Below are 27,362 nucleotides of genomic sequence, written 5' to 3' on the forward strand. Positions count from 1 at the left end.
GGCATGCCATATGAATGCCATGGTTACAGAGGTTAGGAATCCTGCATCGGGGAATTCACCTCCTTACTTCGCAAAGCCAGACCATAATTCACAAAGCACAGAGATAGAAAACTCTCCACTTGCCTGGATGAGCGCGGCTCCAACAACACTCAAGAAGCTCAACACCATCCAGGACAAAGCAGCCGCTTGGTTAGCCCCCCATCCGCAGAGAGAAAATGGTACAAGAAATGTGGGCCAAATGACTCAGAGGTGGGGCACAATATTGGAGAAGAGTCCGAGGCATTGGGAAAGGGAGACATCCCAAAGGAAGTCTGGCGAAGGGTCACGGAGAGGGGAGTGGGAAAGGTCTGAGTTATGAAGAAAGAGGAGCAGAGAAAGAGGCTGTAAGGAGAAAAATGGCTGAGGTTGCCAGACTTAAAGTGGTGAGGGCCAGGAGATGCCCTGACAATCAAAGGAGGCAGCAGATGTTTGGATACTCCATGCTTGGGCGGTTGGCAGTGAAGGTAACCCTTTCGAGCAGTAGCATTCTGCCCCGTGCGGCCAAACAGCTAACGTGGTGCTTGTGAATTGATGCATGAATTCATACTCAGGAATCGAGGGAAACAGAATATTGGACAGTGGGATTTATACCCTGTGGGATGGGCCGTCATTGACACCGTCAGGTTGGAGTAACATTCAAAGAGGTGGGCAGCACGGTAGCACAGTGGTTAGCACAGTTGCTTCACAGCTCCAGGGTCCCAGGTTCGATTCCCGGCTTGGGTCACTGTCTGTGCGGAGTCTGCACGTTCTCCCCGTGTCTGCGTGGGTTTCCTCCGGGTGCTCCGGTTTCCTCCCACAGTCCAAAGATGTGCAGGTTAGGTGGATTGGCCGTGATAAATTGCCCTTAGTGTCCAAAAAGGTTAGGTGGGGTTACTGGGTTACGGGGATAGGTTGGAGGTGTGGGCTTAAGTAGAGTGCTCTTTCCAAGGGCCGGTGCAGATTCGATGGGCCAAATGGCCTCTTTCTGCTCTGTAAATTCTATGATTCAAAGTTATATCTTCCGGTGAAGACTAGAATTCCTTGTGAGGGAGACATGGGTGGAATATTCTTCCCCTGATGGCGTCGGCGCCATGGTGGGGGAGGATGGGAGGGGGAGGGGGCGTGGGGGATGGATAGTACAACATGGCGGGAAGGCCAAAAGTCGGTTTATTGCTGATGTGGAAGGACAGCGGCTCCACCCAGGCGGAACACGAACCAGGCTGTCGGCCTGTGTGATGCTGATTTGCATCCCGCTAATAGATGTAAAAGAAATAGCGAGCTGAATCGTGCTCCCACACCCCTTTTACAATTCCGTTAGTGGGAAAACAGCCCGGCCCAGAACTGTCTGGAAACGCATGTCATGCAAAATTCCGGAATTACCTTATGCCCTTGCTCAGCTCGCTGACATCCCAGGAGAGGAAGATGATGGAATTCTGCAGGGCTCTAGAATAACTCATGCATCACAATGTATCCACATGGCTCGTCCGTGAAACAGCTTTTAGAAGGTGGGAGTTCTCCGCCTAGGTTCTGTCACTTTGCTCTGGATTTGCAGGGTTTTGTCCTGGACAGGAAGGGCTGGTCGGACCGTTGTGGGTGGGGGGCAGGAGAATGTGAACTGTGGGAGGGATCGAGTTTGGGAACACAGATAATAGGAGCAGGAGCAGACCATTCGGCCCTTCGAGATTGCTCTGTTATTCATGATGATCGTGGCTGATCATCCAATTCAGTGGGGAGTCCAGAACTAGGGGTCATAGTTTGAGGATAAGGGGTAAACCTTTTAGGACTGAGGTGAGGAGACATTTCTTCACCCAGAGAGCGGGGAATCTGTGGAATTCACTCCCACAGAAAGTAGTTGAGGCCAAAATGTTGTGTAATTTCAGGAAGGAATTAGATACAGCTCTGGGGGCGAAAGGGATCCAGGGATATGGGGGTGGGCGGGATCATGGGATTGAACCCGATGATCAGCCATGATCATAATGAATGGTGGAGCAGGCTCGAGGGGCCGAATGGCCTCCTCCTGCTTCTATTTTCTATATTTCTATGTAACTGACCAGAGCTGTTGTTGAGGTGAATGAAAGGATTCAAATTAGCAAAAAGGTTACGTTGCATTTGTATAAGATACAAGTTCAGACTCTTCGGGAGTATTGTGTCCAATTCCGGGCAATGATGAGAAGGCTTCGGAGAGAATATGGAAAAGATTCACCAGAATGGGGCGGGATTCTCCGATCCTGGGGCAAAGTGTTGACGCCGTCATAAACGCCGGAGCGTTTTACGACGGCGTCACTAGGCCCCTGGGATCAGCGATCCTGCGCCGCACAGGGGGCCAGCAGGGCACGGGAGAGCCTCACGCTGCTCCAGCTGCTGATACCGGCGTCAAACGGGCGCCACGCGCCACGGCTGGTGCAAAGTCGCGCATGCGCGTGGGTTGCCTTCTCCGCGTCAGCCCCCGACGCAACATGCCAGAGAGCTACAGGGGCCAGGCGCGGAGGAACATAGGCCCCCACCGGGATAAGCCCACCCGCCGATCAGTAGGCCCGATCACGGGCCAGGCCACCGTGGAGGCCCCCCGGGGTCGGATCTCCCCTCCCCCCCAACCAGGCCGCCCCCCCCGCAACATGAACGCCGCGGCCCCGCCAGGTAGGACCGCACGAGAAGAACGCCGGGGGCTCGGCCTAACTCGGTGGGCACTCGGCCCATCGCGTGGGGGGAATCGCCGGGGAGGCTGCGTTGAGCGTCACCCCGACCAGCGCCGCGCCAGCACCAATGGCGCCAATTCTCCGGTCAGCGGAGAATCGGCGGACCAGCATCGGAGCGGCGTCGCGTGATCCGCCGCGGGATCAGAGAATCCCGCCCATGGTTCCAGGGATGGGGAACTTCAGTTATGGAGATAGATTGGAGAAATTAGGATTGTTTGCCTTGAGAAAGCTGAGAGGGAATTTGATAGAGGTATTCAAAATCATCAAGGTCAGTATCAAGCTGATCGGGAGAAACTGCTCTCACTCCTGAAAGGTTTGATAACAAAAGGGCACAGGTTTAAAGTAACGGACAAAATAAGCAAAGCGATATGCTACAGCAAGTAGGTAAGGTGTGGAATACACTGCAAGAGAATTCATTCTATTTTATCTGAAAATGAAGAATATGTCGTGCTGTGTTGGGAAGGTGGGGAATGACACTGGGTGAATTGTTGATTCGGTCGCTGATGCAGACACACTGTAAATGATAGTGTTGCAATGAGCTGAATGGCTCCCTTCTGTGATTCAATTCAACCTTTCCTGAGTTAGTGAGGTTGCCAGCTTTTGGTGGAAAAGGAAGAAAACGGATGAAGAAGCAGAAAGAACGGAGAGAGTATCTAAATCAAAGGAACAAAATTCAATTTTCGTAACCTATTAAATGGCCTCAATCTAATTCTCCGTGAGTGCTTACCTCTCACATCACACTGTTTCTGGATGGACCCCTGAAGTTCCGCTATTATTCCATGAAGCAAACCACATTCTGAAAAACAGGAAGATGCAACAACAGTACTGATTAGAAATATTTCCAACAGTGCAGGCACTAGCTCAGAACTTAAAACTTTCCGCAGCTGAGGCTCGTTGTGCTGGTTAGGGGCAGAATATTTTGTTTGATTATCCATTGGTAACTGAGCTTTTGAAGCACATTTGTTGAGGATATTCAGAGAGGTGAAGTCCATTATCAGATAAAACAATTACAGTAGATAAGTGTGAATTCATACATTTTAGGGAAAAAAAGAGCAGAGAATGGAAGCATGCCATAGAGGGTATAGTTCAGACTAGAGGGAGGGAACAGAGTAATGTAGGGATCTGCTCTCACAAACAACGTTAACATGTTCTGAAGCATTATACACCTACAGACATACTTTGCAAGTACATATCCAACTTCCTTTTATAAGTTACTTTTTTGACAATTACATTAAAGCTCTGTCCTCTGATTACTTACACTCGAGTGGAAACAGTTTCATCCATTGAAGAACAGAAGCTAGAGGAGCAAGAGAGGACCCTGTGGCTGATTAAGCCATCCCCGCCACTCAATACAATCAGAGCTGAACGTCAGCATTCAACTCCACTTCCCCATCTGCTTCATGCCTGAGATCAAAACTCCATCCTTTATATAGAGAGTCAGAGTTTTACAGCACAGGAAGAGGTCCTTCGGTCCACTGTGTCTACACCGTGGAATCAAGCACCTATCTATTCTAATCCCATTTTCCAGCACTTAGTCCGTAGCCTTGTACATTGTGGTGTTTCAAGTGCTTGTCTAAATGCTTCTTAAATGTTATGAGGGTCTCTGCCTCCACCACCCTTTCAGGCAGCGAGTTCCAGACTCCCACCACCCTCTGGGTAAAAATGTTTTTCCTCCAATCCCCTCTAAACCTCCTGTCCCTCACCGTAAATCTTTGCTCTGTGATTATTGAGCGCTCTATTAAGGGGAAAAGTTTCTTCTCATCAACTTTATTGATATCCTTCATAATTTTATACAGTGTGCAGTGTGATGCGACCATCAATTCACTCAAGGACTCGTGTCGGAGTAAAACAGTGGTTTTAATTAACTATCAACTTTGCCTGCCTGCGACTGGTACATACCGAGGACAGTCCCACAGGCCAGCTACTCCTATACTCCTTCAAAGGGGCGGAGCCATGGGCGGAGCCCAGACATGCTCCAACATCCTCCAACATCTCCCCCTGTGGGTGAAGCCATACAATGGCCACAGATAAAACCCACAGGGTTAATAACATAGAACATAACTGGTGAATTAACTGTATTTACATTCACCACATTCACCCCCTGTAAAACAATAAAGTCCGGCGGGGGTGATGGGTCACAAGTTCAGCCGGTCCGGCGCCCGGATCGTGCGCTGCGACCGCCGAAGCGCTGGTGTTGCAGCCGCTTCAGGTGGCTGGGGAAGTGGGTCCGGTGCAGCCCCAGGGGTGGACTCCGGGAGCAGCTCTTCCTGAGCTTCATTCCTGCGGACTGGTGTGCCGGGTGGAAGGGAGCGCGGGAGCCAGATGGGCGCAGGGGCGCTGGGCATGGGAGAAAGAGTGGGGTACAGCGCGGGGGGTACTGTGGACGTAGTGGTGGCGGAGCCTGCGGGCGCAGGGTCTCGGAGGGAGACGGTATCCTGTCGACCATCGGGGTGCTCAACATATGCGTAGTGCGGGTTTGAGTGCAGGAGCTGGACCCTCTCTACCAGGGGATCGGTCTCATGGGTCCGAACGTGTTTCCGGAGGAGAACCGGACCCGGTGTCATCAGCCAGGGTGGGAGCGAGGCCCCTGAGGTAGTCCCCCTGGGGAAAATAAACAAGCGGTCATGAGGAGTCTGGTTTGTGGGCGTGCAAAAGAGGGACCTAATAGAGTGGAGCACATCGGGGAGGACTTCCTGCCAGTGGGAAACCGGGAGATTCCTGGACCAGGATTAATGAACCAGGCCAGGTGTTGGATTTGGAGGTAGGAGAGCACTTTGGGGACAGTGACCACAATTCGGTGACGTTTACGTTAGTGATGGAAAGGGATAAGTATACCCCGCAGGGCAAGAGTTATAGCTGGGGGAAGGGCAATTATGATGCCATTAGACATGACTTGGGGGGGATAGGTTGGAGAAGTAGGCCGCAAGTGTTGGGCACACTGGATATGTGGAGCTTGTTTAAGGAACAGCTACTGCGTGTTCTTGATAAGTACGTACCGGTCAGGCAGGGAGGAAGGCGTCGAGCGAGGGAACCGTGGTTTACCAAAGAAGTGGAATCTCTTGTTAAGAGGAAGAAGGAGGCCTATGTGAAGATGAGGAGTGAAGTTTCAGTTGGGGCGCTTGATAGTTACAAGGTAGCGAGGAAGGATCTAAAGAGAGAGCTAAGACGAGCAAGGAGGGGACATGAGAAGTATTTGGCATGTAGGATCAAGGAAAACCCAAAAGCTTTCTATAGGTATGTCAGGAATAAGCGAATGACTAGGGTAAGAGTAGGGCCAGTCAAGGACAGGGATGGGAAGTTGTGTGTGGAGTCTGAAGAGATAGGCGAGATACTAAATGAATATTTTTCGTCAGTATTCACTCAGGAAAAAGATAATGTTGTGGAGGAGAATGCTGAGCCCCAGGCTATTAGAACAGATGGCATTGAGGTACGTAGGGAAGAGGTGTTGGCAATTCTGGACAGGCTGAAAATAGATAAGTCCCCGGGGCCTGATGGGATTTATCCTAGGATTCTCTGGGGAGCCAGGGAAGAGATTGCTGGGCCTTTGGCTTTGATTTTATGTCATCATTGGCTATAGGAATAGTGCCAGAGGACTGGAGGATAGCAAATGTGGTCCCTTTGTTCAAGAAGGGGAGTAGAGACAACCCCGGCAACTATAGACCGGTGAGCCTCACGTCTGTTGTGGGTAAAGTCTTGGAGGGGATTTATAAGAGACAAGATTTATAATCATCTAGATAGGAATAATATGATCAGGGATAGTCAGCATTGCTTTGTGAAGGGTAGGTCATGCCTCACAAACCTTATCGAGTTCTTTGAGAAGGTGACTGAATAGGTAGACGAGGGTAGAGCAGTTGATGTGGTGTATATGGATTTCAGTAAAGTGTTTGATAAGGTTCCCCACGGTAGGCTATTGCAGAAAATACGGAGGCTGGGGATTGAGGGTGATTTAGAGATGTGGATCAGAAATTGGCTAGCTGAAAGAAGACAGAGGGTGGCGGTTGATGGGAAATGTTCAGAATGGAGTTCAGTTACAAGTGGCGTACCACAAGGATCTGTTCTGGGGCCGTTGCTGTTTCTCATTTTTATCAATGACCTAGAGGAGGGCGCAGAAGGGTGGGTGAGTAAATTTGCAGACGACACTAAAGTCGGTGGTGTTGTCGACAGTGCGGAAGGATGTAGCAGGTTACAAAGGGACATAGATAAACTGCAGAGCTGGGCTGAGAGGTGGCAAATGGAGTTTAATGTAGAGAAGTGTGAGGTGATTCACTTTGGAAGGAATAACAGGAATGTGGAATATTTGGCTAATGGTAAAGTTCTTGGAAGTGTGAATGAGCAGAGGGATCTAGGTGTCCATGTACACAGATCCCTGAAAGTTGCCACCCAGGTTGATAGGGTTGTGAAGAAGGCCTATGGAGTGTTGGCCTTTATTGGTAGAGGGATTGAGTTCCGGAGTCATGAGGTCATGTTGCAGCTGTACAAAACTCTGGTACGGCCGCATTTGGAGTATTGCGTACAGTTCTGGTCACCGCATTATAGGAAGGACGTGGAAGCTTTGGAGCGGGTGCAGAGGAGATTTACCAAGATGTTGCCTGGTATGGAGGGAAAATCTTATGAGGAAACGCTGATGGACTTGAGGTCATTTTCGTTAGAGAGAAGAAGGTTAAGAGGAGACTTAATAGAGGCATACAAAATGATCAGGGGGTTAGATAGGGTGGACAGTGAGAGCCTTCTCCCGCGGATGGAAATGGCTAGCACGAGGGGACATAGCCTTAAACTGAGGGGTAATAGATATAGGACAGAGGTCAGAGGTAGGTTCTTTACGCAAAGAGTGGTGAGGCCGTGGAATGCCCTACCTGCAACAGTAGTGAACTCGCCAACATTGAGGGTATTTAAAAGTTTATTGGATAAGCATATGGATGATAATGGCATAGTGTAGGTTAGATGGCTTTTGTTTTTTGACTCCCCATGTCGGTGCAACATCGTGGGCCGATACTGCGCTGTATCGTTCTATGTTCTATGACCGTAGGGTCAGTAGGGCGGTCTTCCAGACCGTCGCGTTCTCCCTCTCCACCTGTCCGTTTCCCCGGTGTTGTAACTGGTAGTCATGCTCGAGACAATGACTTTACTGAGCAGGTACTGACGCAGTTCGTCGCTCATGATTGTTTAGCACAGGATGTTTAGCTCAGGGCTAAATTGCTGGCTTTGAAAGCAGACCAAGGCAGACCAGCAGCACGGTTCGATTCCCGTCACAGCCTCCCCGAACAGGCGCCGGAATGTGGCGACTAGGGGCTTTTCACAATAACTTCATTTGAAGCCTACTTGTGACAATAAGCGATTTTCATTTCATTTCATTTTCATGAACGACGAGCCCCTGTCGCTGTGGACGTAGTTGGGGAAACCAAACAGGGTGAAGACACTGTGCAGGGCTCTGATAACAGTGAGGGTGGTCATACCGGGGCACGGGATGGCAAACGGGAAACGGCAGAACTTATCAATAATATTGAGAAAGTAGGTATTGCGATTATTCGAGGGGAGGGGCCCTTTGAAATCGATACTGAGGCATTCAAAGTGCCGGGACGCCTTCACCACGTGGGCTTTATCCGGTCGATAGAAGTGCGGTTTACACTCCGCACAGATTTGGCAGTCCCTGGTTACAGCTTTGACCTCGGTGGAGTAGGGCAGGTTGCGGGCCTTGATATAATGGGCGAGCCGGGTGACCCCCAGGTGGCAGAGGTCATCGTGGATAGCCCGTAGTCGGTCCTCTTGTGCACTGGCGCATGTGCCGCGGGTCAGGACATCTGGGGGCTCGTTGAGCTTCCCAAGGACGATATACTATATCGTAGTTATAGGTGGAGAGTTAGATTGTCCACCTCAAGATCTTATCGTTCTTGATTTTGCCCCGCTGCGTATTGTCGAACATGGAGGCTACCGATCGTTGGTCGGTGACGAGGGTAAACCTCCTACCAGCGAGGTAGTGCCTCCAGTGCCGCACGGCTTCCACGATGGCTTGAGCCTCTTTTTCGACCGAGGAGTGTCGAAGTTCAGAGGCGGTGAGGGTGCGGGAAAAAAACCCAACCGGTCTGCCTGCTTGGTTGAGGGTGGCGGCGAGGGCAACCTCTGATGCGTCGCTCTCCACCTGAAAGGGGACGGACTCGTCCACCGCGCGCATCGCGGCTTTGGCGATGTCCGCCTTGATGCAGTTGAAGGCCTGGCGGGCCTCGGCTGCCAGAGGGAAAAGGGTGGCCTTAAATAGTGGGCGGGCTTTGTCCGCGTACTGGGGGACCCACTGGGCGTAATAGGAGAAAAATCCAAGGCACCTCTTGAGGGCCTTGGGACAGTGAGGAAGAGGGAGTTGTAGGAGGGGGCGCATACGGTCAGGGTCAGGCCCTCGGACCCCGTTTTCCACGACATAGCCGAGGATGGCTAGCCTGGTTGTGCGGAAAACGCATTTCTCCTTGTTGTCGGTGAGATTAAATTTTGGGGCTGTTTGGAGAAATCGGTGGAGGTTGGCGTCGTGGTCCTGCCGATCATGGCCGCAGATGGTGACGTTGTCCAAGTACGGAAACATGGCCCGCAGCCCGTACTGGTCCACCATTCGGTCCATTCCTCGTTGGAACACCAAAACCCCATTCGTGACGCCAAAAAGGACCCGGAGGAAATGAAAAAGGCGGCCGTCTGCCTCAAACGCTGCGTAGTGGCGGTCCTCCGGGCGGATTGGAGCTGGTGGTATGCAGACTTCAGGTCCACCGTGGAGAACACGTGGTAGTGAGCGATCTGATTGACCATGTCTGCAATCCGGGGAAGGGGGTACGCATCGGGTTGCGTAAACCGGTTAACGGTCTGGCTGTAATCAACCACCATCCGGAGCTTCTCCCCGGTCTTGACGACCACCACCTGAGCTCTCCAGAGGCTATTGCTGGCCCCTAAGACTCCTTCCCGCAAGAGACGCAGGACCTCAGACCTAATAAATATTCTGTCCTGCATGCTATATCGCCTGCTGCGAGTGGCTACTGGCTTGCAATCAGCGGTGAGATTAGTGAAGAGGGAAGGAGGGTCGACTCTCAAAGTGTCTAGGCTGCACACAATGAGTGGGGGCAGGGGTCCGCCAAAACTAAGCGTCAGGCTCTTGAGATTACATTGAAAATCGAGCCCTAAAAGGAGGGGGGCGCAGAGGTCTGGGAGCACGTACAGTTGGAAATTAGTGTACTCAGCGCCCTGTACCGCTAAGGTTACCGTAGTCCACCCTCGGATTTGTACCGAGTGCGACCCGGAAGCAAGAGAAATTGTTTGTTGCGCCGGGAATATCGGGAGTGAGCAGCGGCTTACCAGATCCGGGTGGATGAAACTCTCGGTGCTCCCGAAGTCGAACAGGCAAGGTGGCTCGTATCCGTTATCCCGGACGGCCATCATTGAGCTCTTGAGGTGCTTGGGTCGCGACTGGTCCAAGGTGACTGCGCTGAGTTGAGGGTAACCGGCGGCGTGGTCGGCTGCGCTGGGGCGCGCCCCCCGGTGACTGTCCGAGCAGGTCGTACGCGTCGAGCGGCGTAGCAGATGGCGGCCCCCGTTGATCAAATGTGGCGGGTGTCGAGGAAGATGGCGTCCAAGATGGCGGCCCCCATGGATCGCACGTGGCCGGCCGCGTGGGGGAGGATGGCCAAAATGGCGGCCCCCGTGAGTCGCACGTGCTGTGCGGAGTCGGCAGGCACGCTGCCACATTGCGAGGTCTGCGGGCCTGAGAGTCGGTAGTCCGGGTCTGAGAGTTCGCGTGCTGAGGCTTGGCGAGGCCGACCTTGACGAAGTGCCCTTTTCTGCTGCAACTGTTGCAGCGAGCGTTATAGGCCGGGCAGTGCTGTCGAGGGTGTTGAGGCTGGCTGCAAAAATAACAAAGCAACCCCCCATGATGAGCGGGCGGGCGCGCAGCACGGGCCTGGGGTAGTCTCTGGTCGGGAGCCCACGAGGAGTTTGGGTGTTCGGCTGGAAATGCAGTGAGGCTCTGGAAAGCAACCTCCAGTGAAGTCGCCAGTTTCACCGTCTCGTCCAGGCCGCGTTCTCGAGCAGTCGCTGCCGCACGTAATTTGATCTGACCCCCGCAACGTAGACGTCTCGGACGGCGAGCTCCACGTGCTGAGTGGCCGTAACGGCCTGATAGTTGCAGTTGCGCGCGAGGGCTTTGAGGTCGCGCAGATAGTCGTCGAGTGACTCCCCGGGGCGCTGGCGTCGAGTAGTGAGAATATGTCGCGCATAGACCTCATTCACACGCCGCACGTAGATGCGCTCGAGGATTGCGAGAGCGGCGGATCATGAGGTGGCCTCTTCGAATTGCACAGAAATGCGGTGACTCACCCGTGCGTGGAGGAGACACAATTTTTGTTCGTCCGTGACGGATGGCGTCGACGACGCAGCAAGGTAGGCCTGGAAACACCGCAGCCAGTGTGAAAACATTTCCTTCGCCTCCGCGGCCTGTGGATCGAGCTCCAGTCTGTCAGGTTTGAGGGCCGACTCCATAATCGTTATTGTTCAGATAGTTAATTAAATTGATGCGACCATCAATTCACTCAAGGACTCGTGTCGGAGTAAAACAGTGGTTTTAATTAACTATCAACTTTGCCCGCCTGCGACTGGTACATACTGAGGACAGTCCCACAGGCCGGCTACTCTTATACTCCTTCAAAGGGGCGGAGCCATGGGCGGAGCCCGTACATGCTCCAACATCCTCCAACATCTCCCCCTGTGGGTGAAGCCATACAATGGCCCACAGATAAAACCCACAGGGTTAATAACATAGAACATAACTGGTGAATTAACTGTATTTACATTCACCACACAGTGAGCACACTTCTCAACAGCTGTCTGGTTCTCTGCTAATTAAAGCCTTTGTATTACCAATCTTCTCTCTCGAGTCGTAATTGAGGGTATCTCAATAGGCAAATGCCCCATGTACCTTCTTAACCATCTTATCTACCTGTCCTGCTGTCTTCGGGGATCTTTGGACATGCACCCCAAGATCCCTCTGGTTCTCTGTACTTCCTAGCATCCTACTGTTATGGGCCAGGGTTTAGAGAACCCCAAACTGTATCATGGAGTTCACCTGACCCACAACTTTTACTAGATTGTGGTTTGGGGAGCACACGGCCCACTCTCCAGGTGTGGTACAGCAGAAATGGAAAAGTATTTTTTAAAGCAAAACAATGTTTATTCCATGAACTCAAGTTAACCTTTTTAAAACATACAGTGAACATCTTAGCAACCATTAATTCAAATACAACCTCCAAAGACTACAACACTAAGTAATCCTTTAAGCTTTCCTTTTAACATCCATACGACTTAAAAACAAAACCTTCAACAGAAGCACATCAGGTTAAAGTCACCACTGAAAACATTTATAGTTCTGAATTCACCAAATGATCAAGAGATAGTCTTTTGATGGCAGAGCGAACAGCAGTACAGCTGCTGTGTCTGGCTTCAGCTCCAACACTGAAAATGAAACTAAAACGCACCCTACAGTAAACAGCCTAAAACAAAAGTAAAAAGCTGACAGACAGCCCAGCTCCACCCACACTCTGACATCACTGATAAACACCCATTTCTTGAAGGTACATTTCTTAAGCACCCATTTCGTAAAGGTACTCTCACATGACACGACCGTTCATTGGGTGTTCCCTTGGCTAGTCAGTAAGTCAGGCTGGTGTACTAGGAGACCCAGTTCCCTTTGTATGTCAACATTTCTCAATCCAGCACCTATCTGTTTTTCCATCCGAAGTGGGTAGCTTCACGCTTATCCATGTTATACTGCACCTGCCATGTGTTTGCACACCCACTCAACTTGTCTAAAACACCTCGAAGCCTCTTGACATCCTCCTCACCTGCCAAGATTCAAGTTGGCAGCAAGCTTAAAAATATTATTTTTTGTTTCCTCATCCAGACATTGATGTATATTGTGAACAGCTAGGGCCCAAGCACTGATCCCTGCAGGGCTGCACTAGTCACAGCCTGCCACTTGGAAATAGACCCATTTATTCCTCCTGTTTCCCGCATGTTAACCAATTCTCAATCCATGACAATACATACCCCCAATCCTATGTGCTTTATTTCTGCTCAAAAAGGGAGGTAGAGAGAAAACAGGGACCTATCGGCCAGTGAGCCTAACATCGGTAGTAGGGAAGTTGCTGGAATCCATTATTAAGGATTCCATCGCACAGCATTTGGAAAGCAGTGGTGTAATCAGACAAAGTCAGCGTAGATTTACAAAAAGGAAATCATGCTTGACAAATCTACTGGAATTCTTTGAAGATGTAACTGGTGGTGTTGACCAACGAGAACCGGTGGATGTGGTTTATTTAGACTTTCAGAAGGCTTTCAACAAGGTCTCATAGCAGATTAATATGTGTGGTAGTAGAGGTATTACGGTACCTGATAGGCTGAAGCACCATTGGTGGAAACTGTATGCTTTCTATTGGTTAATATGTATGGTAGCTCTGCCCTGCTAGGCGGGGTATAAGAGCCCGTGCCGCCCAAGCAGCCTTCATTCTGTACCTGAGCTGCTGGGGGAAATATCTAGCTTATTAAAGCCTTCAGTTGGACTGCAACCTCGCTTTAGTGGTCAGTGATCGTGCATCAATATGTAAGGTTAAAGCGCATGGGATTATGGGTGATGTCTTGAGATGGATAGAAAGCTGGTTAGCAGACAGGAAACAAAAAGTTGGTTCCTTTTCCGATTGGCAGGCAGTGCCTAGTGGGGTACCACAGGGATCTGTGCTCGGACCCCAACTGTTCACATTATATATTAATGATTTGGACGAGGGAACTAAATGTATTATCTCCAAATTTGCAGATGATACAAAGTTGGGTGGAGGGTGAGCTGTGAGGAGGATGCAGAGATGCTTCAGTGGGATTCGGACAGGCTGAGTGAGTGGGCACATGCATGGCAGAGGCAGTATAATGTGGATAAATGTGAGGTTATCCGCTTTAGGAAGACAGAATATTATTTGAATGGGTGTAAATTAAGAGAGGCGGATACTCAGCGAGACCTTGCTGTCCTCATGCATCAATCGCTGAAAGCAAGCGCGCAGGTACAGCCGGCAGTAAAGAAGGCAAATAGTATGTTGGTCTTCATAGCGAGAGGATTTGAGTACAGGAATGGAGATGTTTTACTGCAATTGTAAAGGGCATTGGAGAGGCCACACCTGGAGTATTGTGGGCAGTTTTGGTCTCCTTCTCTGAGGAAGGATGTTCTTGTTATGGAGGGAGAGCAGCGAAGGTTTACCAGACTGATTCCTGGGATGGCGGGACTGTCATATGAGGTGAGACTAAATTGACTAGGATTGCATTCATTGGAGTTTAGAAGAGTGAGAGGGGAAACTTACAAAATTCTAACAGGATTAGACAGGGTAGATTCAGAAAGAATGTTCCCGATGCTGAGGGAGTCCAGAACTAGGGGTCATAGTTTGAGGATAAGGGCTGAGGTTAGGAAAATCTTCTTCATCCAGAGAGCGGCGAATCTGTGGAATTCGCTACCGCAGAAAGTAGTTGAGACCAAAATGCTGTGTAATTTCAAAAAGGAATTAGATTTGGCTCTTGCGGCTAAAGGGATCAAGGGTTATGGGGGGAAGGTGGGATCGGGGTATTGAACCTGATGATCAGCCATGATCATAATGAATGGGGCAGCAGGCTCGAAGGGCCGAATGGCCTCTTCCTGTTGCTATTTTCAATGTTTCTATGTTTCATTTGCAAATGCAACAAGACCTGAACAATATCCAGATTGGGCTAACAAGTGACAAATTACATATAAGGGCCAGACAATAGCCATCTCCAACAAGAGAGGATCTAACCATCACCAATGACATTCAATGACATTACCATCATTGAACCCCTCACTCTCAATATCCTGGGTTAGGTTAGGTGGATTGGCCATGTTAAAATTCCCCAGTCGCCACACTCCGGCGCCTGTTCGGGTACACTGAGGGAGAATTCAGAATGTCCAATTCACCTAACAAGCACGTCTTTCAGGACTTGTGGGAGGAAACCGGAGCGCCCGGAGGAAACCCACGCGGACACGGGGAGAACGTGCAGACTCCGCACAGTGACCCAAGCCGGGAATCGACCCCGGATCCCTAGCGCTGTGAAGCAATGGTGCTAACCACTGTGTTATCGTGCTGCCCAAGACGTGAGTTCTCGTCCATGATCCAAACAATCTCACCTTGCTGAATTCGCAGAAAAACATCTCTTTGACTAATTCCATCAGCTAGCCCCTGCTCTGCTCATTTAACAGAAATCCTACTCACTTCTGCTGCTTTAATACTAATTTCAAATTTGCCAAATTAAGGTGCTTTGTAAATGTAGGAAATCCAGGTAAATTTCCATGTCTTGCGAATTGCTGGTTACCAAGCACTTAATTAAGGCAAATTATGCGTTAATGCTGAGGCAGATAATGTGTTACAATTGTTTACTGGAACAATTTTAAGAGTGTGAGAAAATGGCAGCCCCCATGTATTAAAACTAATAATATTACAGCAGGTTAATGCGCAGCCAGCATGTGCATCAGCTCCAACATTCAGGGCAGATTTAACCCATTATCAGTTTACACAAGACCACAAGTCCATAAAACATAGGAGCAGAATTAGGCCACTCGGCCCATCGAGGCTGCTCCGCCACTCAATGGGTTAGGATTATATTCATTGGGGTTTCGAAAAGTGAGAGGGGATCTCATAGAGACTTACAAAATTCTACCAGGATGAGACATTCAGAAAGAATGTTCCCGATGGTGGGGTGGGGGGGGTCCAGAACTAGACAATGAATCGCTTTGAAAAAACGACACAGAATTACATTGAATGTATGCAGAGCTACCACCATTCAACACAACTGATCTATAAAGGTGCGTTTGCCCACATGGAGCCTCCACCCATCTCATTTCACCTCATCCTATCAGCAAAACCTTCTCCTTCTTTCTAGCTCATGTGCCTACTTATCTTTAAATGTATCTGTGCCATTGTCTCCTCTTTTTGCAGAGTGAATCATTCCAGCCTGCTCCTAATAGCTGCAACCACAAATTCCACAAGCTGCTGTGGTAGGATTTGAACCCGTTCCCCCAGAGCATAAGCTTCGGATTCTGGGCTACTACTACTACTACACCCCATTCAGGCAGGTTCCACCTGAGTCAGGTTTGGGGGACTGACTGCACACCCCACTCAGGAAATTGGCTGCGGGACAGGAGGCAGAGGAGAGTGACAAAGGGCAGATACTCTTTTTTTAAATTCTTCCCTGGCATGAGTGCCATTGGCAAGGCAGTATTTTGTGTTGGCCTAATTGCTCCTGAGAAGTGGCGCTGAGTCATTTTCTTGAACACCTGCAGTCCAGCTGATCAACAGTCTGTTACGAAGGAAGTTTCAGTACTTGGCCCAGCACTGGCGAAGGAACGGCGATACAGTTTGTACTCAGGATGGCCGGTCACTTGGAGGGTGACCTGTAGGAGGTGCTGGTCCCTTGCATTCGCTGCTGTGTTCTAGGATTGTCCACAGATTGGGAAAGTGCTGTTGAAGGGAGCTTGTGAGTTGCTGCAGTACATCTTCTAGATTTTCGAACCATTATTTAAAAAGGCTAGCTTCTTGCTTGGGCATTTGAGCGGTTATTTCCTTCATATTTTCATAAAATGGACACATTTATATTTCATTAATCACAAGCCTTGAGAAGTGACATGGAGACTACGAGAGGTCAAATGGGTGGGTGGGGGCGTGAGCTGGCATGGATAGAATGTGGAGGTGAGGACGTGAGGGCTGATGAGCTATTTATATATTTGTTAAAATATCCAACAAAGTGCCTGCAGTCCATCTCATCTTCACGTCTGACATCCTCTGTCTCTTTTCAGGGTCGCCCGCTGCAACTCCGACTCTCACCTGCAAACCCCCCACAATGAAACCTAACCTTCTGGGGAACCTTTTCCCGGTCAGGTTTGCGGAGCTGGGGATTGTCCCAATACTGTGCCCCCGATCCAGGAGTGAGGATTCAGGCCACAGAGTCATTTAGGGCACAGGAGGTCCAGGGAGAGGTTGTAGTATCAACTTCTGGGAAAAGTTTCACTTTGTCTACCTGAGGCTACTATTGACCATCAGTATAGCGCTGGAAGAGGTCATCGATAGAGCTATCAAGTGGCAGTAATCCTTTCCTTGGATTGCCACCTTGCCGTGGGAGAGCGGCTTGAGCGTTCTGTTGACCCCGGGAGCGATGCCGTCGGGACTCTGGCAGGGTCACCCCGTGACGGTATGGTTGGAGGGGAGTAAACAGCAAAGGGCAAACAAAAACAAGTCCTCAACAAGTCAGGCAGAAGATGCTCGAGTGGTATCAACGGCTGCGATGGTGGATGACGGCTGCAGCAGCAGGGAGATCCCCAGTTGTCCAGGTTCCCTTGCTATTGGAACTGGTCCTACCCTTTGTAAAGGCTGGTGTCACCCCGCATGGGGAAAGAGCTAGAAAAGGTGCCCTAAAAATAGCCTGTTCTATCTCCAACCTAGCTGGAAAACCACATCCAGCTCTTCTTCCTTGTAGTCAGAAAATCAAAGCTAAACTGAATTTTGGAACCTGGAATGTACGAACCCTCATGGATAATGAGCAAAACAATCCACTGGAAAGGAGAACTGCCCTTGTTGCCGTGAACTCAGGCACTTCAACATTGACATCGCTGTCCTGCAAGAGAGTCGAAGAGCAAGTGAAGGGCAGCTGAGGGAAGATGGTGGTGATTATGGTGGTGGTGATTGGCTGACTGGCAGAAGGCAGAGAGTAGGGGTGAAGGGGTCTTTTTCAGGATGGCAGCCGGGGACTAGTGGTGTGCCTCAGGGGTCGGTGCTGGGACCACAACTTTTCACAATGTACATTAATGATCTGGAAGAAGGAACTGAAGGCACTGTTGCTAAGTTTGAAGATGATACAAAGATCTGTAGAGGGACAGGTAGTATTGAGGAAGTAGGGGGCTGCAGAAGGATTTGGACAGGCTAGGAGAGCGGGCAGTGAAGTGGCAGATGGAATACAATGTGGAAAAGTGTGAGGTTATGCACTTTGGAAGGAGGAATTTAGCCATGGACTATTTTCTAAATGGGGAAATGCTTCGGAAATCAGAAGCACAAAGGGACTTGGGAGTCCTTGTTCACGATTCTCTTAAGGTTAACTTGCAGGTTCAGTCGGCAGTTAAGAAGCCAAATGCAATGTTAATATTCATGTCAAGAGGGCTAGAATACAAGACCTGGGATGTACTTCTGAGGCTAAATAAGGCTCTGGTCAGACCCCATTTGGAGTATTGGAGCAGTTTTGGGCCCCGTATCTAAGGAAGGATGTGCTGGCCTTGGAAAGGGTCCAGAGGAGGTTCACAAGAATGATCCCTGGAATGAAGAACTTGTCGTATGAGGAACGGTTGAGGACTCTGGGTCTGTACTCGTTGGAGTTTAGAAGGATGAGGGGGGACTCTTACTGAAACTTACAGGATACTGCGAGGCCTGGATAGAGTGGACGTGGAGAGGATGTTTCCACTTGTGGGAAAAACTAGAACCAGAGGACACCATCTCAGACTAAAGGGACGATCCTTTAAAACTGAGATGAGGAGGAATTTCTTCAGCCACGAGCCACTTCAATTACTAGTGGTGTGCCACAAGGATCTGTTGTGGGGCCGCTGCTGTTTGTCATTTTTATAAATTACCTGGAGGAGGGCGAAGAAGGATGGGTGAGTCAATTTGCAGATGACACTAAGGTCGGTGGCGTTGTGGACAGTGCGGAAGGATGTTACAAGTTACAGAGGGACATAGATAAACTGCAACGCTGGGCTGAGAGGTGGCAAATGGAGTTTAATGCAGAAAAGTGTGAGGTGATTCATTTTGGAAGGAATAACAGGAAGACAGAGTACTGGGCTAATGGTAAGATTCTTGGCAGTGTGGGCGCGCAGAGAGATCTCGGTGTCCATGTACATAGATCCCTGAAAGTTGCCACTCAGGTTGAGAGGGTTGTTTAGAAGGCGTACGGTGTGTTAGCTTTTATTGGTAGAGGGATTGAGTTTTGGAGCCATGAGGTCATGTTGCAGCTGTACAAAACTCTGGTGTGGCCGCATTTGGAGTATTGCGTGCAATTTTGGTCGCCGCATTATAGGAAGGATGTGGAAGCATTGGAAAGGGTGCAAAGGAGGTTTACCAGAATGTTGCCTGGTATGGAGGGAAGATCTTATGAGGAAAGGCTGAGGGACTTGAGGCTGTTTTCATTAGAGAGAAGAATGTTAAGAGGTGACTTAATTGAGGCATACAAGATGATCAGATGATTGGATAGGGTGGACAGTGAGAGCCTTTTTCCTCGGATGGTGATGTCTCGCACGAGGGGACATAGCTTTAAATTGAGGGGAGATAGATATAAGACAGATGTCAGAGGTAGGTTCTTTACTCAGAGAGTAGTAAGGGTGTGGAATGCCCTGCCTGCAACAGTAGTGGACTCGCCAACACTAAGGGCATTCAAATGGTCATTGGATAGACATATGGACGATAAGGGAATAGTGTAGATGGGCTTTAGAGTGGTTTCACAGGTCGGCGCAACATCGAGGGCCGAAGGGCCTGTACTGCGCTGTTATGTTCTATGTTCTATGTTCAGAGGGTGGTGAATCTGTGGAGCTCTTTGTCGCAGGAGGTTGTGGAGGCCAAATCACTGAGTATCTTTAAGACAGAGATAGATAGGTTCTTGATTAACAAGGGGATCAGGGGTTATGGGGAGAAGGCAGGAGAATGGGGATGAGAAAAATATCAGCCATGATAATGGCGGAGCAGACTCGATGGGCCGAGTGGCCTAATTCTGCTCTTATGTCTTCTGGTCTTATGATGATTCCTTCCTCTGGAAAGGAAAGGTCGAAGATCAGCCCAGGACGCGTGGAATTGGTTTCACCATCAAGAACAAACTTGTCCACTTCCGATGACGACATGTCGGTGGACGTGGCACGTTGGGGCCTCCCGCTAGATCTTTCGTTTTCTGGCACTTTTCACCCAGTTTCAGGGGGAAATTTTATATGGACGGTTTCCAGTAAAGTTGTGATAATCAGAGTATGTCAGAAGCCCGATGGAAGAATACGGAACGAAAAGGAACAAGCACTAGTCCTCCTGGGAGCTCGGGTTCAGTGAAGAGTGCTGTAGGAGGAAAGATGGCGGGGGCAAGTTCACCGGGTGAGGCTGCGCCGAGGAGATGGTGGGGGATTTTGAGCGGCATGGTAAGGAGATGATGGGAACGCTCAAAAAGTTGGTGGATGATCTGTTGGCCCCGATATAGGTGGATCTTGGAAAGACGTTGACGGCGGTGAGGGAGCAGGGAGAGGTGTTAAAGGGGGTGGAGGAGGTATTGTTGTGGCACACCAACCAGCTCTTCCCGATGGGAGAGGAGCTGCAGAAGGTGGAGGAGAGTAATCAAGGGCTGAGAGACAAAGTGTCATGTAAGAGTACCTTTAAGAAATGGATGTTTAAGCAATATACCTTTAAGGAATGGAGATGATGATATCACTGAAGTGATGTCAGAGGTTGGGGGGAGCTGAGCTCGCTCCTGCTGGTGGTTTCAGTTTGGCTGAGAGCAGCTGAAAAGTGCCTGGCTGGTTTTTCTGAGAGCAGTTTAAAAGTGCCTGCTTAAAAGGAGAAAGCCAGTTTGAGACAGCAGCTTGGGAAGTTCTGGTTTGCTGTGAGATGCTACAAGGGAGCAAGCCAGTTTGAAAAAAAAGCAGCTTGTGTGTGTCTGTGGGTTTCCAGAGAGCTGCAGGAAGAAAAGCAAGGTGCTGGAGCTGAAGTCAACCAAGCTGATATATCTCTGCCATAAAACAGAAAATATATATTAACTGTGACCTGGTATGTTGCTGTTTTGAAGATTTGAAGCCTTTTGGATGTTTGAAGGAACATTTTGAGGGAATATTTAGTGTTATATTATTTTTGGGGTTATCTTTGAAGTAATGGGTGTTAAGGGATCCAATGTTTATTTAAAAGGTTAAGTTGTGTTCATGGAATAAACATTGTTTTGTGTTAAAAACCACGTGTCCATAATTGTAATCCCACACCTGGAGAACAAGCCGTGCGCTGGAAAAGCAACAATCCATTAAAGGGGGAGGTTGGTTGAACTCCATGATACATTTTGGGGTTCTGAAAACACCTCCCCCATAAAAAAAGTGCTGGACTTGGAGAACAGATCACAGCGGCAGAATTTGTGGATCACGAGGTTGTCTGAGGGGATGAAGGGCCCGAGGCAGGCAGAGAAGTTTGCCAAGTTGTTGGGGGAGAAGGAGAACACTTTCCTCTTTGAGCTGGATACATAGAAGATAGGAGCAGGAGGAGGCCTTTTGGCCCTTCGAGCCTGCTCCGCCATTCATCACGATCATGGCTGATCATCCAACTCAATGGCCTAATCCTGCTTTCTCCCCGTAGCCTTTGATCCCATTCTCGGTGGATCATTTGCCTTTGGATTCAGCCAGAGTGACCGATGAGCTCTATCTATGAGCAGCTGGATATATCCAGCCACTCATAGATAGAGCCCATCGGTCACTCCAGCTGAACCCAAAGGCGAATGATCCACCGAGAGCTGGGAAAGTCTGTTTTCACAGCTATCAGATGAAGGGAAAGGTCTTGTGATGGGCCAAACAGAATCGTGAGGTGAGGTGGGAAGGCAGTGGTATTCATATATACCAGGATGTCACGGTGGAGGTGGGAAGGCAGTGGCTAATATCAGGGTGTCACGGTGGAGCTGGCAAGATGACGGGCAGCCTTTAACAGGGCAAAGCCAGCATTTTATAAGAGTAATGTGCATGCAGTACGAGGTGGTCCACCCGGCAAAGTTAAAAGTCACGCATAACTTTGGGATGGCGGAGAAGGCGGAGGAGTTTGTGAGGGCTGAAGGATTGAGACTGAACTAAGTTTGGACTTAGTTTTCTTATGTTGCGGTTCAGAGAGGTTGGTTTGGGGACGGCGGGATGTATGGGGGGGGGGGGTCCTTTCCCCTTTTGTTTGGGGGTTTATCATGTCTGGTTGGTTTAGAAGTGCAGGGTGTGTGGGTTTTTTAAATATTGGTTTTTGCACCGGGTATGTGTGGGGGGGAGGGCGCTCTGGCGGGGGCCACCTCGTTAGCAAACTTAAGTTGGCCGGTGAACGGGAGCGCGGTGGGAGGGGGGGAGGGGCCGTGGCTGGTCGAGTCAATGTGGACAGGTTTCGATGGGCTTGGGAGGTGTGAATGGTGGGGGGTGGCGAGGTTGCAGAGAGGAGCGGTTTCGAGAGGAAGTTGGGGCGATCTGAGAAGGGGGGAGGGGGCTAAGAGTAGGGCCTGGTCCCACTTGTGGGGTGGGGTCGGGAGTTATGGTCATGACTGATAGGAGGGGGAGGGGAGTAAGGGACCCCCAGTCCGAACACAAATGTGGAATGGGTCTTGGGTGGACCGGTGAGGCGGGCGAGGGTCTTCTCGCACTGACGAGCTTGAGTGTCGATGTGGCACTATCGCAGGAGACCCGCTTAAGGGTGAAGGACCAGGTTAGGCTTCAGGAGAGTTGGGTGAAGCAGCTTTTACAATGGGATTTGATAGCAGGGCCGGGGGCTAGTGGTACAAGTGGGTAAGAGAGTTAAGTTGCACATGGGGAAGGTGGTGGAAGATCGGGGGGGCAGATACGTTATTGTAAAGAGTGCTTTGGAAGAGAGGTCGGTGGTATTGGTTAGCGTGTATGCCCCAAATTTGGATGATGTAGGGTTTAGGAAGAATGGTGGCTGTACCAAGTCTGGACACGCATCAATTAATTCAAGATGGGAATTTAAACACAGTATTGCACCCGAAGATGAATCAATCTTTGCCGTGCTTGCTGACCCCTTCGGGCCGGAGGGTGATGACGGCGTTGACAGCGTTTATGAAGGAGATGGGAGGAGCAGACCCACGGTGCTTCTTACATCCAGGGGGCCGAGAATATTCCTTTTTTTTTGCCAGTGCATAATGTGTATTCGAGGATTGACTTTGTTATTATGGGAGGGTTATTGTTGACAGGGATGCGGAATACGGAATACTCGGCAATTGTCATTTCAGATCGCGCTCAACATTTGGTGGATGCGGTCCTGGAGGGGAGGCCGGAGTGGAGGTTGGATGGCGGGGCTGCTTGCCGATCCGGGTTTTTTTGTGCGGGTGGCAAAGGTGATTGACGATTATGTGGGGTTAAATAATAATGGGGAGGTCTCAACGGCGGTGGTTTGGGAGGCGCTGAAGGGGGTGGCAAGGGGTGAGATCATCTCGTATAAGGCTCAGGTGGATAGGGAGGCAAGAGCGGAGCGGCTGATAGATGAAATCTTGGAGGTTTATGGGAAGAATGCAGAGAATCCCACTCCAGAGTGTTGGGTCAGTAGAAAGGGTCTGCAGGGAAAGCGGTACTCTAGTTGGGGCTGGTAAAGGGTTTGGTGTACAAGTACAGAAAGAAGGCCAGTTGCCTCCTGGCGGGACAGCTCCGCGGCCTCGAGAGATTGTCCAGGTCAGGGATCGGCCGAAGGGGCTGGTGGTGGTGCCGGAGCAGGTGAACAGGGCGTTTGAGGAGTTTTATAAGAGGTTGGATAGGTTCGGAGCCTCCGGCAGATGAGTTGGATATGAGGGAGTTTTTGGAGGGGCTGGAGTGTCCTAAAGTAGGAGAGGAGGAGAAGGCAGGGTTTGAGGAGCCAGTGGGGATGGGGGAGGTTCGGATGGCGGTAGGGAAGATACAACGGGTAAAGCACCAGGGCCGGATGGGTTCCCGCTGGAATTCTATAAGAAGGTTTTGGAAAGCCTGGCGTCGCACTGGTGGAGATGTTTGAGGACGGGGCGGTTAAGGGGTTCTTTAGGATACGATGGGACAGGCATCAATTACACTGTTGTTAAAAAAGGATAAGGACCCTGTGGAGTATGGGTTGTATCAACCAATATCCCCCTTGAATGTGGATGTCAAGATTCTTGACAAAGTGTTGGCGCTTAGGTCGGAGGAGTTCCTTCCACAGGGGATTGGGGAGGATCAGACAGGGTTTGTATAGGGTCGGCAGTTACCTTGAATGTGTGACGATTGTTAAATGTGATGCTCTCCCATCAGAAGGTGGGGGAGCTGGCGGCGGTGGAGGCGCTGGATGCGGAGAAGGCGTTTAATCGAGTACAGTGGAGTTATTTGTTTGCGGTGTTGGAGCGGTTTGGGGTTGGGCCTGAGTTTGTAGCATGGGTCAAATCGTTATATAAGGAACGGAAGACGATTGTTCATACAAATGAGGCGAACTTGCTTTCCTTTAGCTGCAGAGTGGAATGAGGCCGGATGTCCCAGGTTCCCGCCTCCCTTTTGTTTGCACTGGTGATAGAGACTTGGCCATTGCGCTGAGGAGCTTCCATAAGTGGAGGGGGATAATGAGAGGGTGGGGGGAGTATAAGGTGCCCCTGTATGCTGACATTTTGTTGTACATATTGTTATGGCGAGGCGTTTTCAGAACCCCAAAATGTATCATGGGGTTCAACCAACCTCTCCCTTTAATGGATTTGTTGCTTTTCCGAGCAGACGGCTTTTTCCCTAGGTGTGGGATTACAATTATGGACACGTGAGTTTTTAAACACAAAACACTGTTTATTCCATGAACTCAACTTAACATCTTAAATAAACATTGGATCTCTTAACACCCCTTGCTTCAAAGATAACTCAGAAAATATTGCAACAGTAAATCATTCCTTAAAATGTTCCTTCAAACTTCCAAGAGACTTCACAGCAGGTCAAAGGCTTCACTATTATAAGTTTAAATTACTCAAATGATCCAGAGATAGTCTTTCATGGCAGAGATCCAGCTCACTGCAAACACAGACACACACCAGCTCTTTTCAAAACTGAAAATAAAAACCTGCAAAACTAAACTGCAAAATGGCTGACCTGACCTGAGCCCCACCCAGTCTCTGACTGTTTTCTTAAAGGTACATTGCTTAAACATCCATGTCTTAAAAGTACTCTCACATGACACCTCCCCCCAAGAAAAAAAAACCCCATAAACTTCAAGATGGTTTCATTTTTCACTTTTCCACCATCCACTAAGAAATGTACACAGTAAAAATACCTTTTTGTTTAAAAAAAAAAAACATCACACACAAACAGGTACAATAATATTGTCCATTTTTCTTTGTTCTTCTTCCTCCAACCGAAATTCTTCTCGATTGACAGTCTCTTTGAACAAAGTCTCTGCACGGTCCATCCATTCCTCTACTCCTCGGCATTTCTCTTCAGATTCAGATAATTTAGTTCAATCTGACCACAGAGTCCCTTGCAATTCTCCAATACAGGAGCATTGGTGATCACAGCTTTCAGGCAGTCAAATGCCTGTTGAAAGTCTGTTGTCCATTGAATTTTTTTACGTTTCTTCAGCAATTCCATCAGTGGAGTAATCACGCCACAAAACTTTAGCACGGCTGTTCGATCAAATCCACTCAAGCTAAGAAATCGCATTATTTCCCTTCGTCTTGAGGGTATCGGAAACTCTGCAAGGAAGGTGATTCGAGCTTCTCCAAATTCACTTTCGGCTAGGTTCATCACCAAACCCGCCTCCTGAAGTCAAAGAACAAACAAAGAACAAAGAAATGTACAGCACAGGAACAGGCCCTTCGGCCCTCCAAGCCCGCGCCGACCATACTGCCCGACTAAACTACAATCTTCTACACTTCCTGGGTCCGTATCCTTCTATTCCCATCCTATTCATATATTTGTCAAGATGCCCCTTAAATGTCCCTATCGTCCCTGCTTCCACTACCTCCTCCGGTAGCGAGTTCCAGGCACCCACTACCCTCTGCGTAAAAAACTTGCCTCGTACATCTACTCTAAACCTTGCCCCTCTCACCTTAAACCTATGCCCCCTAGTAATTGACCGAAGTAGTAGTCGATCGAAGAACTCCATACGATGTTTTAAATGTTCTTTCCATGTCTGGAAGTTTGAAATAAAAGCAGATTGTCCCACTTCCTAAATGCAATCCTCCAAACGTGGGATAGGATAAGAGTCCGTTCTTGTAACTGCATTCACCTTTCGATAGTCCACACACAACCGTTGGGTACCGTCTGGTTTAGGTACCATCACTATGGGTGAGCTCCATTGGCTGCAGCCCACTTCGATTATGCCATTCTTCAGCGTACTCTCAATCTCTCTGTTAACCTGTGCCAATTTTAAAGGATTAAGTCTATATGGATGTTGTTTGATAGGAACAGCATTTCCCACATCTACATCATGCATAGCCATTTTAGTACATCCCAATTTATCTCGACAAACTTGCCCATGTGATATCAATAACTCTTTCAGATTAGTTAGTTTTTTCTCTGGAAGGTAACTTAACAATCCATCCCCATTTTTAAGAACATCCTCATTTTCCAAATTAATTTGAGGTATGTCAAATTCACAGTCATCTGGATTTGGTTCGTCACTTTGAGTTAGAATCATTAAAACCTCCTTTTTCTCTCCTTCCCTTTCAAAGTACCTTTTAAGCATATTCACATGGACACTCGGTGAGTCTTCCTTCTATCTGGTGTTTTTACCACATAATTCACCTCACTTAATTTCCTTTCAATCTGATACGGTCCACAAAACCTAACTTTTAAAGGCTCACCTACCACTGGTAACAACACTAAACCTTTATCCCCACTGGCAAAACCACGAACTTTGGATTTCTTGTCCGCGACCCGTTTCATCATATTTTGAGCAACTTTCAAATGTTGTCTAGCCAATTCACCTGCTCTATTTAATTGTTCCCTAAAATTTGACACGTAATCCAATTGTGTAATTTCCGATTTCTCACCCATCAATTTTTCCTTAACCAATTTAAGTGGTCCTCTTACCTCATGACCAAAAATTAGTTCAAAAGGACTAAATTTGGTAGACTCATTCGGTGCATCCCTAATTGCAAACAATACGAATGGGATTCCTTTATCCCAATCCTCTGGATAATCTTGACAATACTCCCTCAACATTGTCTTTAATGTCTGATGCCAACTTTCTAACGCTCCCTGCGATTCTGGATGGTACGCAGTTGATTTAAATTGTTTTATTCCTAAACTATCCATAACTTCTTTGAATAACTTTGAAGTAAAATTTGATCCTTGATCCGATTGAATTTCTGTGAGTAGTCCATATCTAGTAAAGAATTTAAGTAATTCCTCCACAATCCTTTTAGCTGTAATATTACGTACTGGAATGGCCTCTGGAAACCTGGTAGACATATCCATTACAGTCAAAAGATATTGATTCCCACTTTTTGTTTTAGGAAGCGGTCCTACACAATCGATTAGGACCCTTGTAAAAGGTTCCTCAAATGCTGGAATGGGTATTAAGGGCGCTGGTTTTATCACTGCTTGAGGTTTCCCTATCACCTGACATGTATGACATGATTGACAAAATGTAACTACATCTTTATGTAGTCCAGGCCAATAAAAATGTTTCTGGATTTTAGCTTGAGTTTTCCTTATTCCCAAACGACCTCCCACTGGTACCTCATGGGCAACTCGCAACACCTCCTTTCTATACCCTACCGGCAATATAACTTGATGAACTTCTGCCCACTTTTCATCTGCCTGCATATGTACAGGTCTCCATTTTCTCATCAAGACATCACTTTTCAGATAATAATTCTCAGATTCCTCTTCCGTATATGCTTTCTGATATAACCGTT

General features: G+C 48.9%; 1 protein-coding gene across 2 annotated transcripts in view; it reads right to left on the reverse strand.

The window, feature by feature from the left end:
* LOC140429062 (coiled-coil domain-containing protein 152-like) overlaps nt 1–27,362 on the reverse strand; it is a 215,387-nt gene that overhangs the window by 51,383 nt on the left and 136,642 nt on the right. For both annotated transcript variants that reach the window (XM_072515599.1, XM_072515600.1), the window contains exon 4: nt 3,442–3,510. In XM_072515599.1, the coding sequence (XP_072371700.1) occupies nt 3,442–3,510 (69 nt within the window). The remainder of the gene's footprint in view (nt 1–3,441; nt 3,511–27,362) is intronic.

The sequence above is a fragment of the Scyliorhinus torazame genome, chromosome 9, assembly GCF_047496885.1.
Source record: "Scyliorhinus torazame isolate Kashiwa2021f chromosome 9, sScyTor2.1, whole genome shotgun sequence".
In the NCBI taxonomy this organism is placed as follows: Eukaryota; Metazoa; Chordata; class Chondrichthyes; order Carcharhiniformes; family Scyliorhinidae; genus Scyliorhinus; species Scyliorhinus torazame.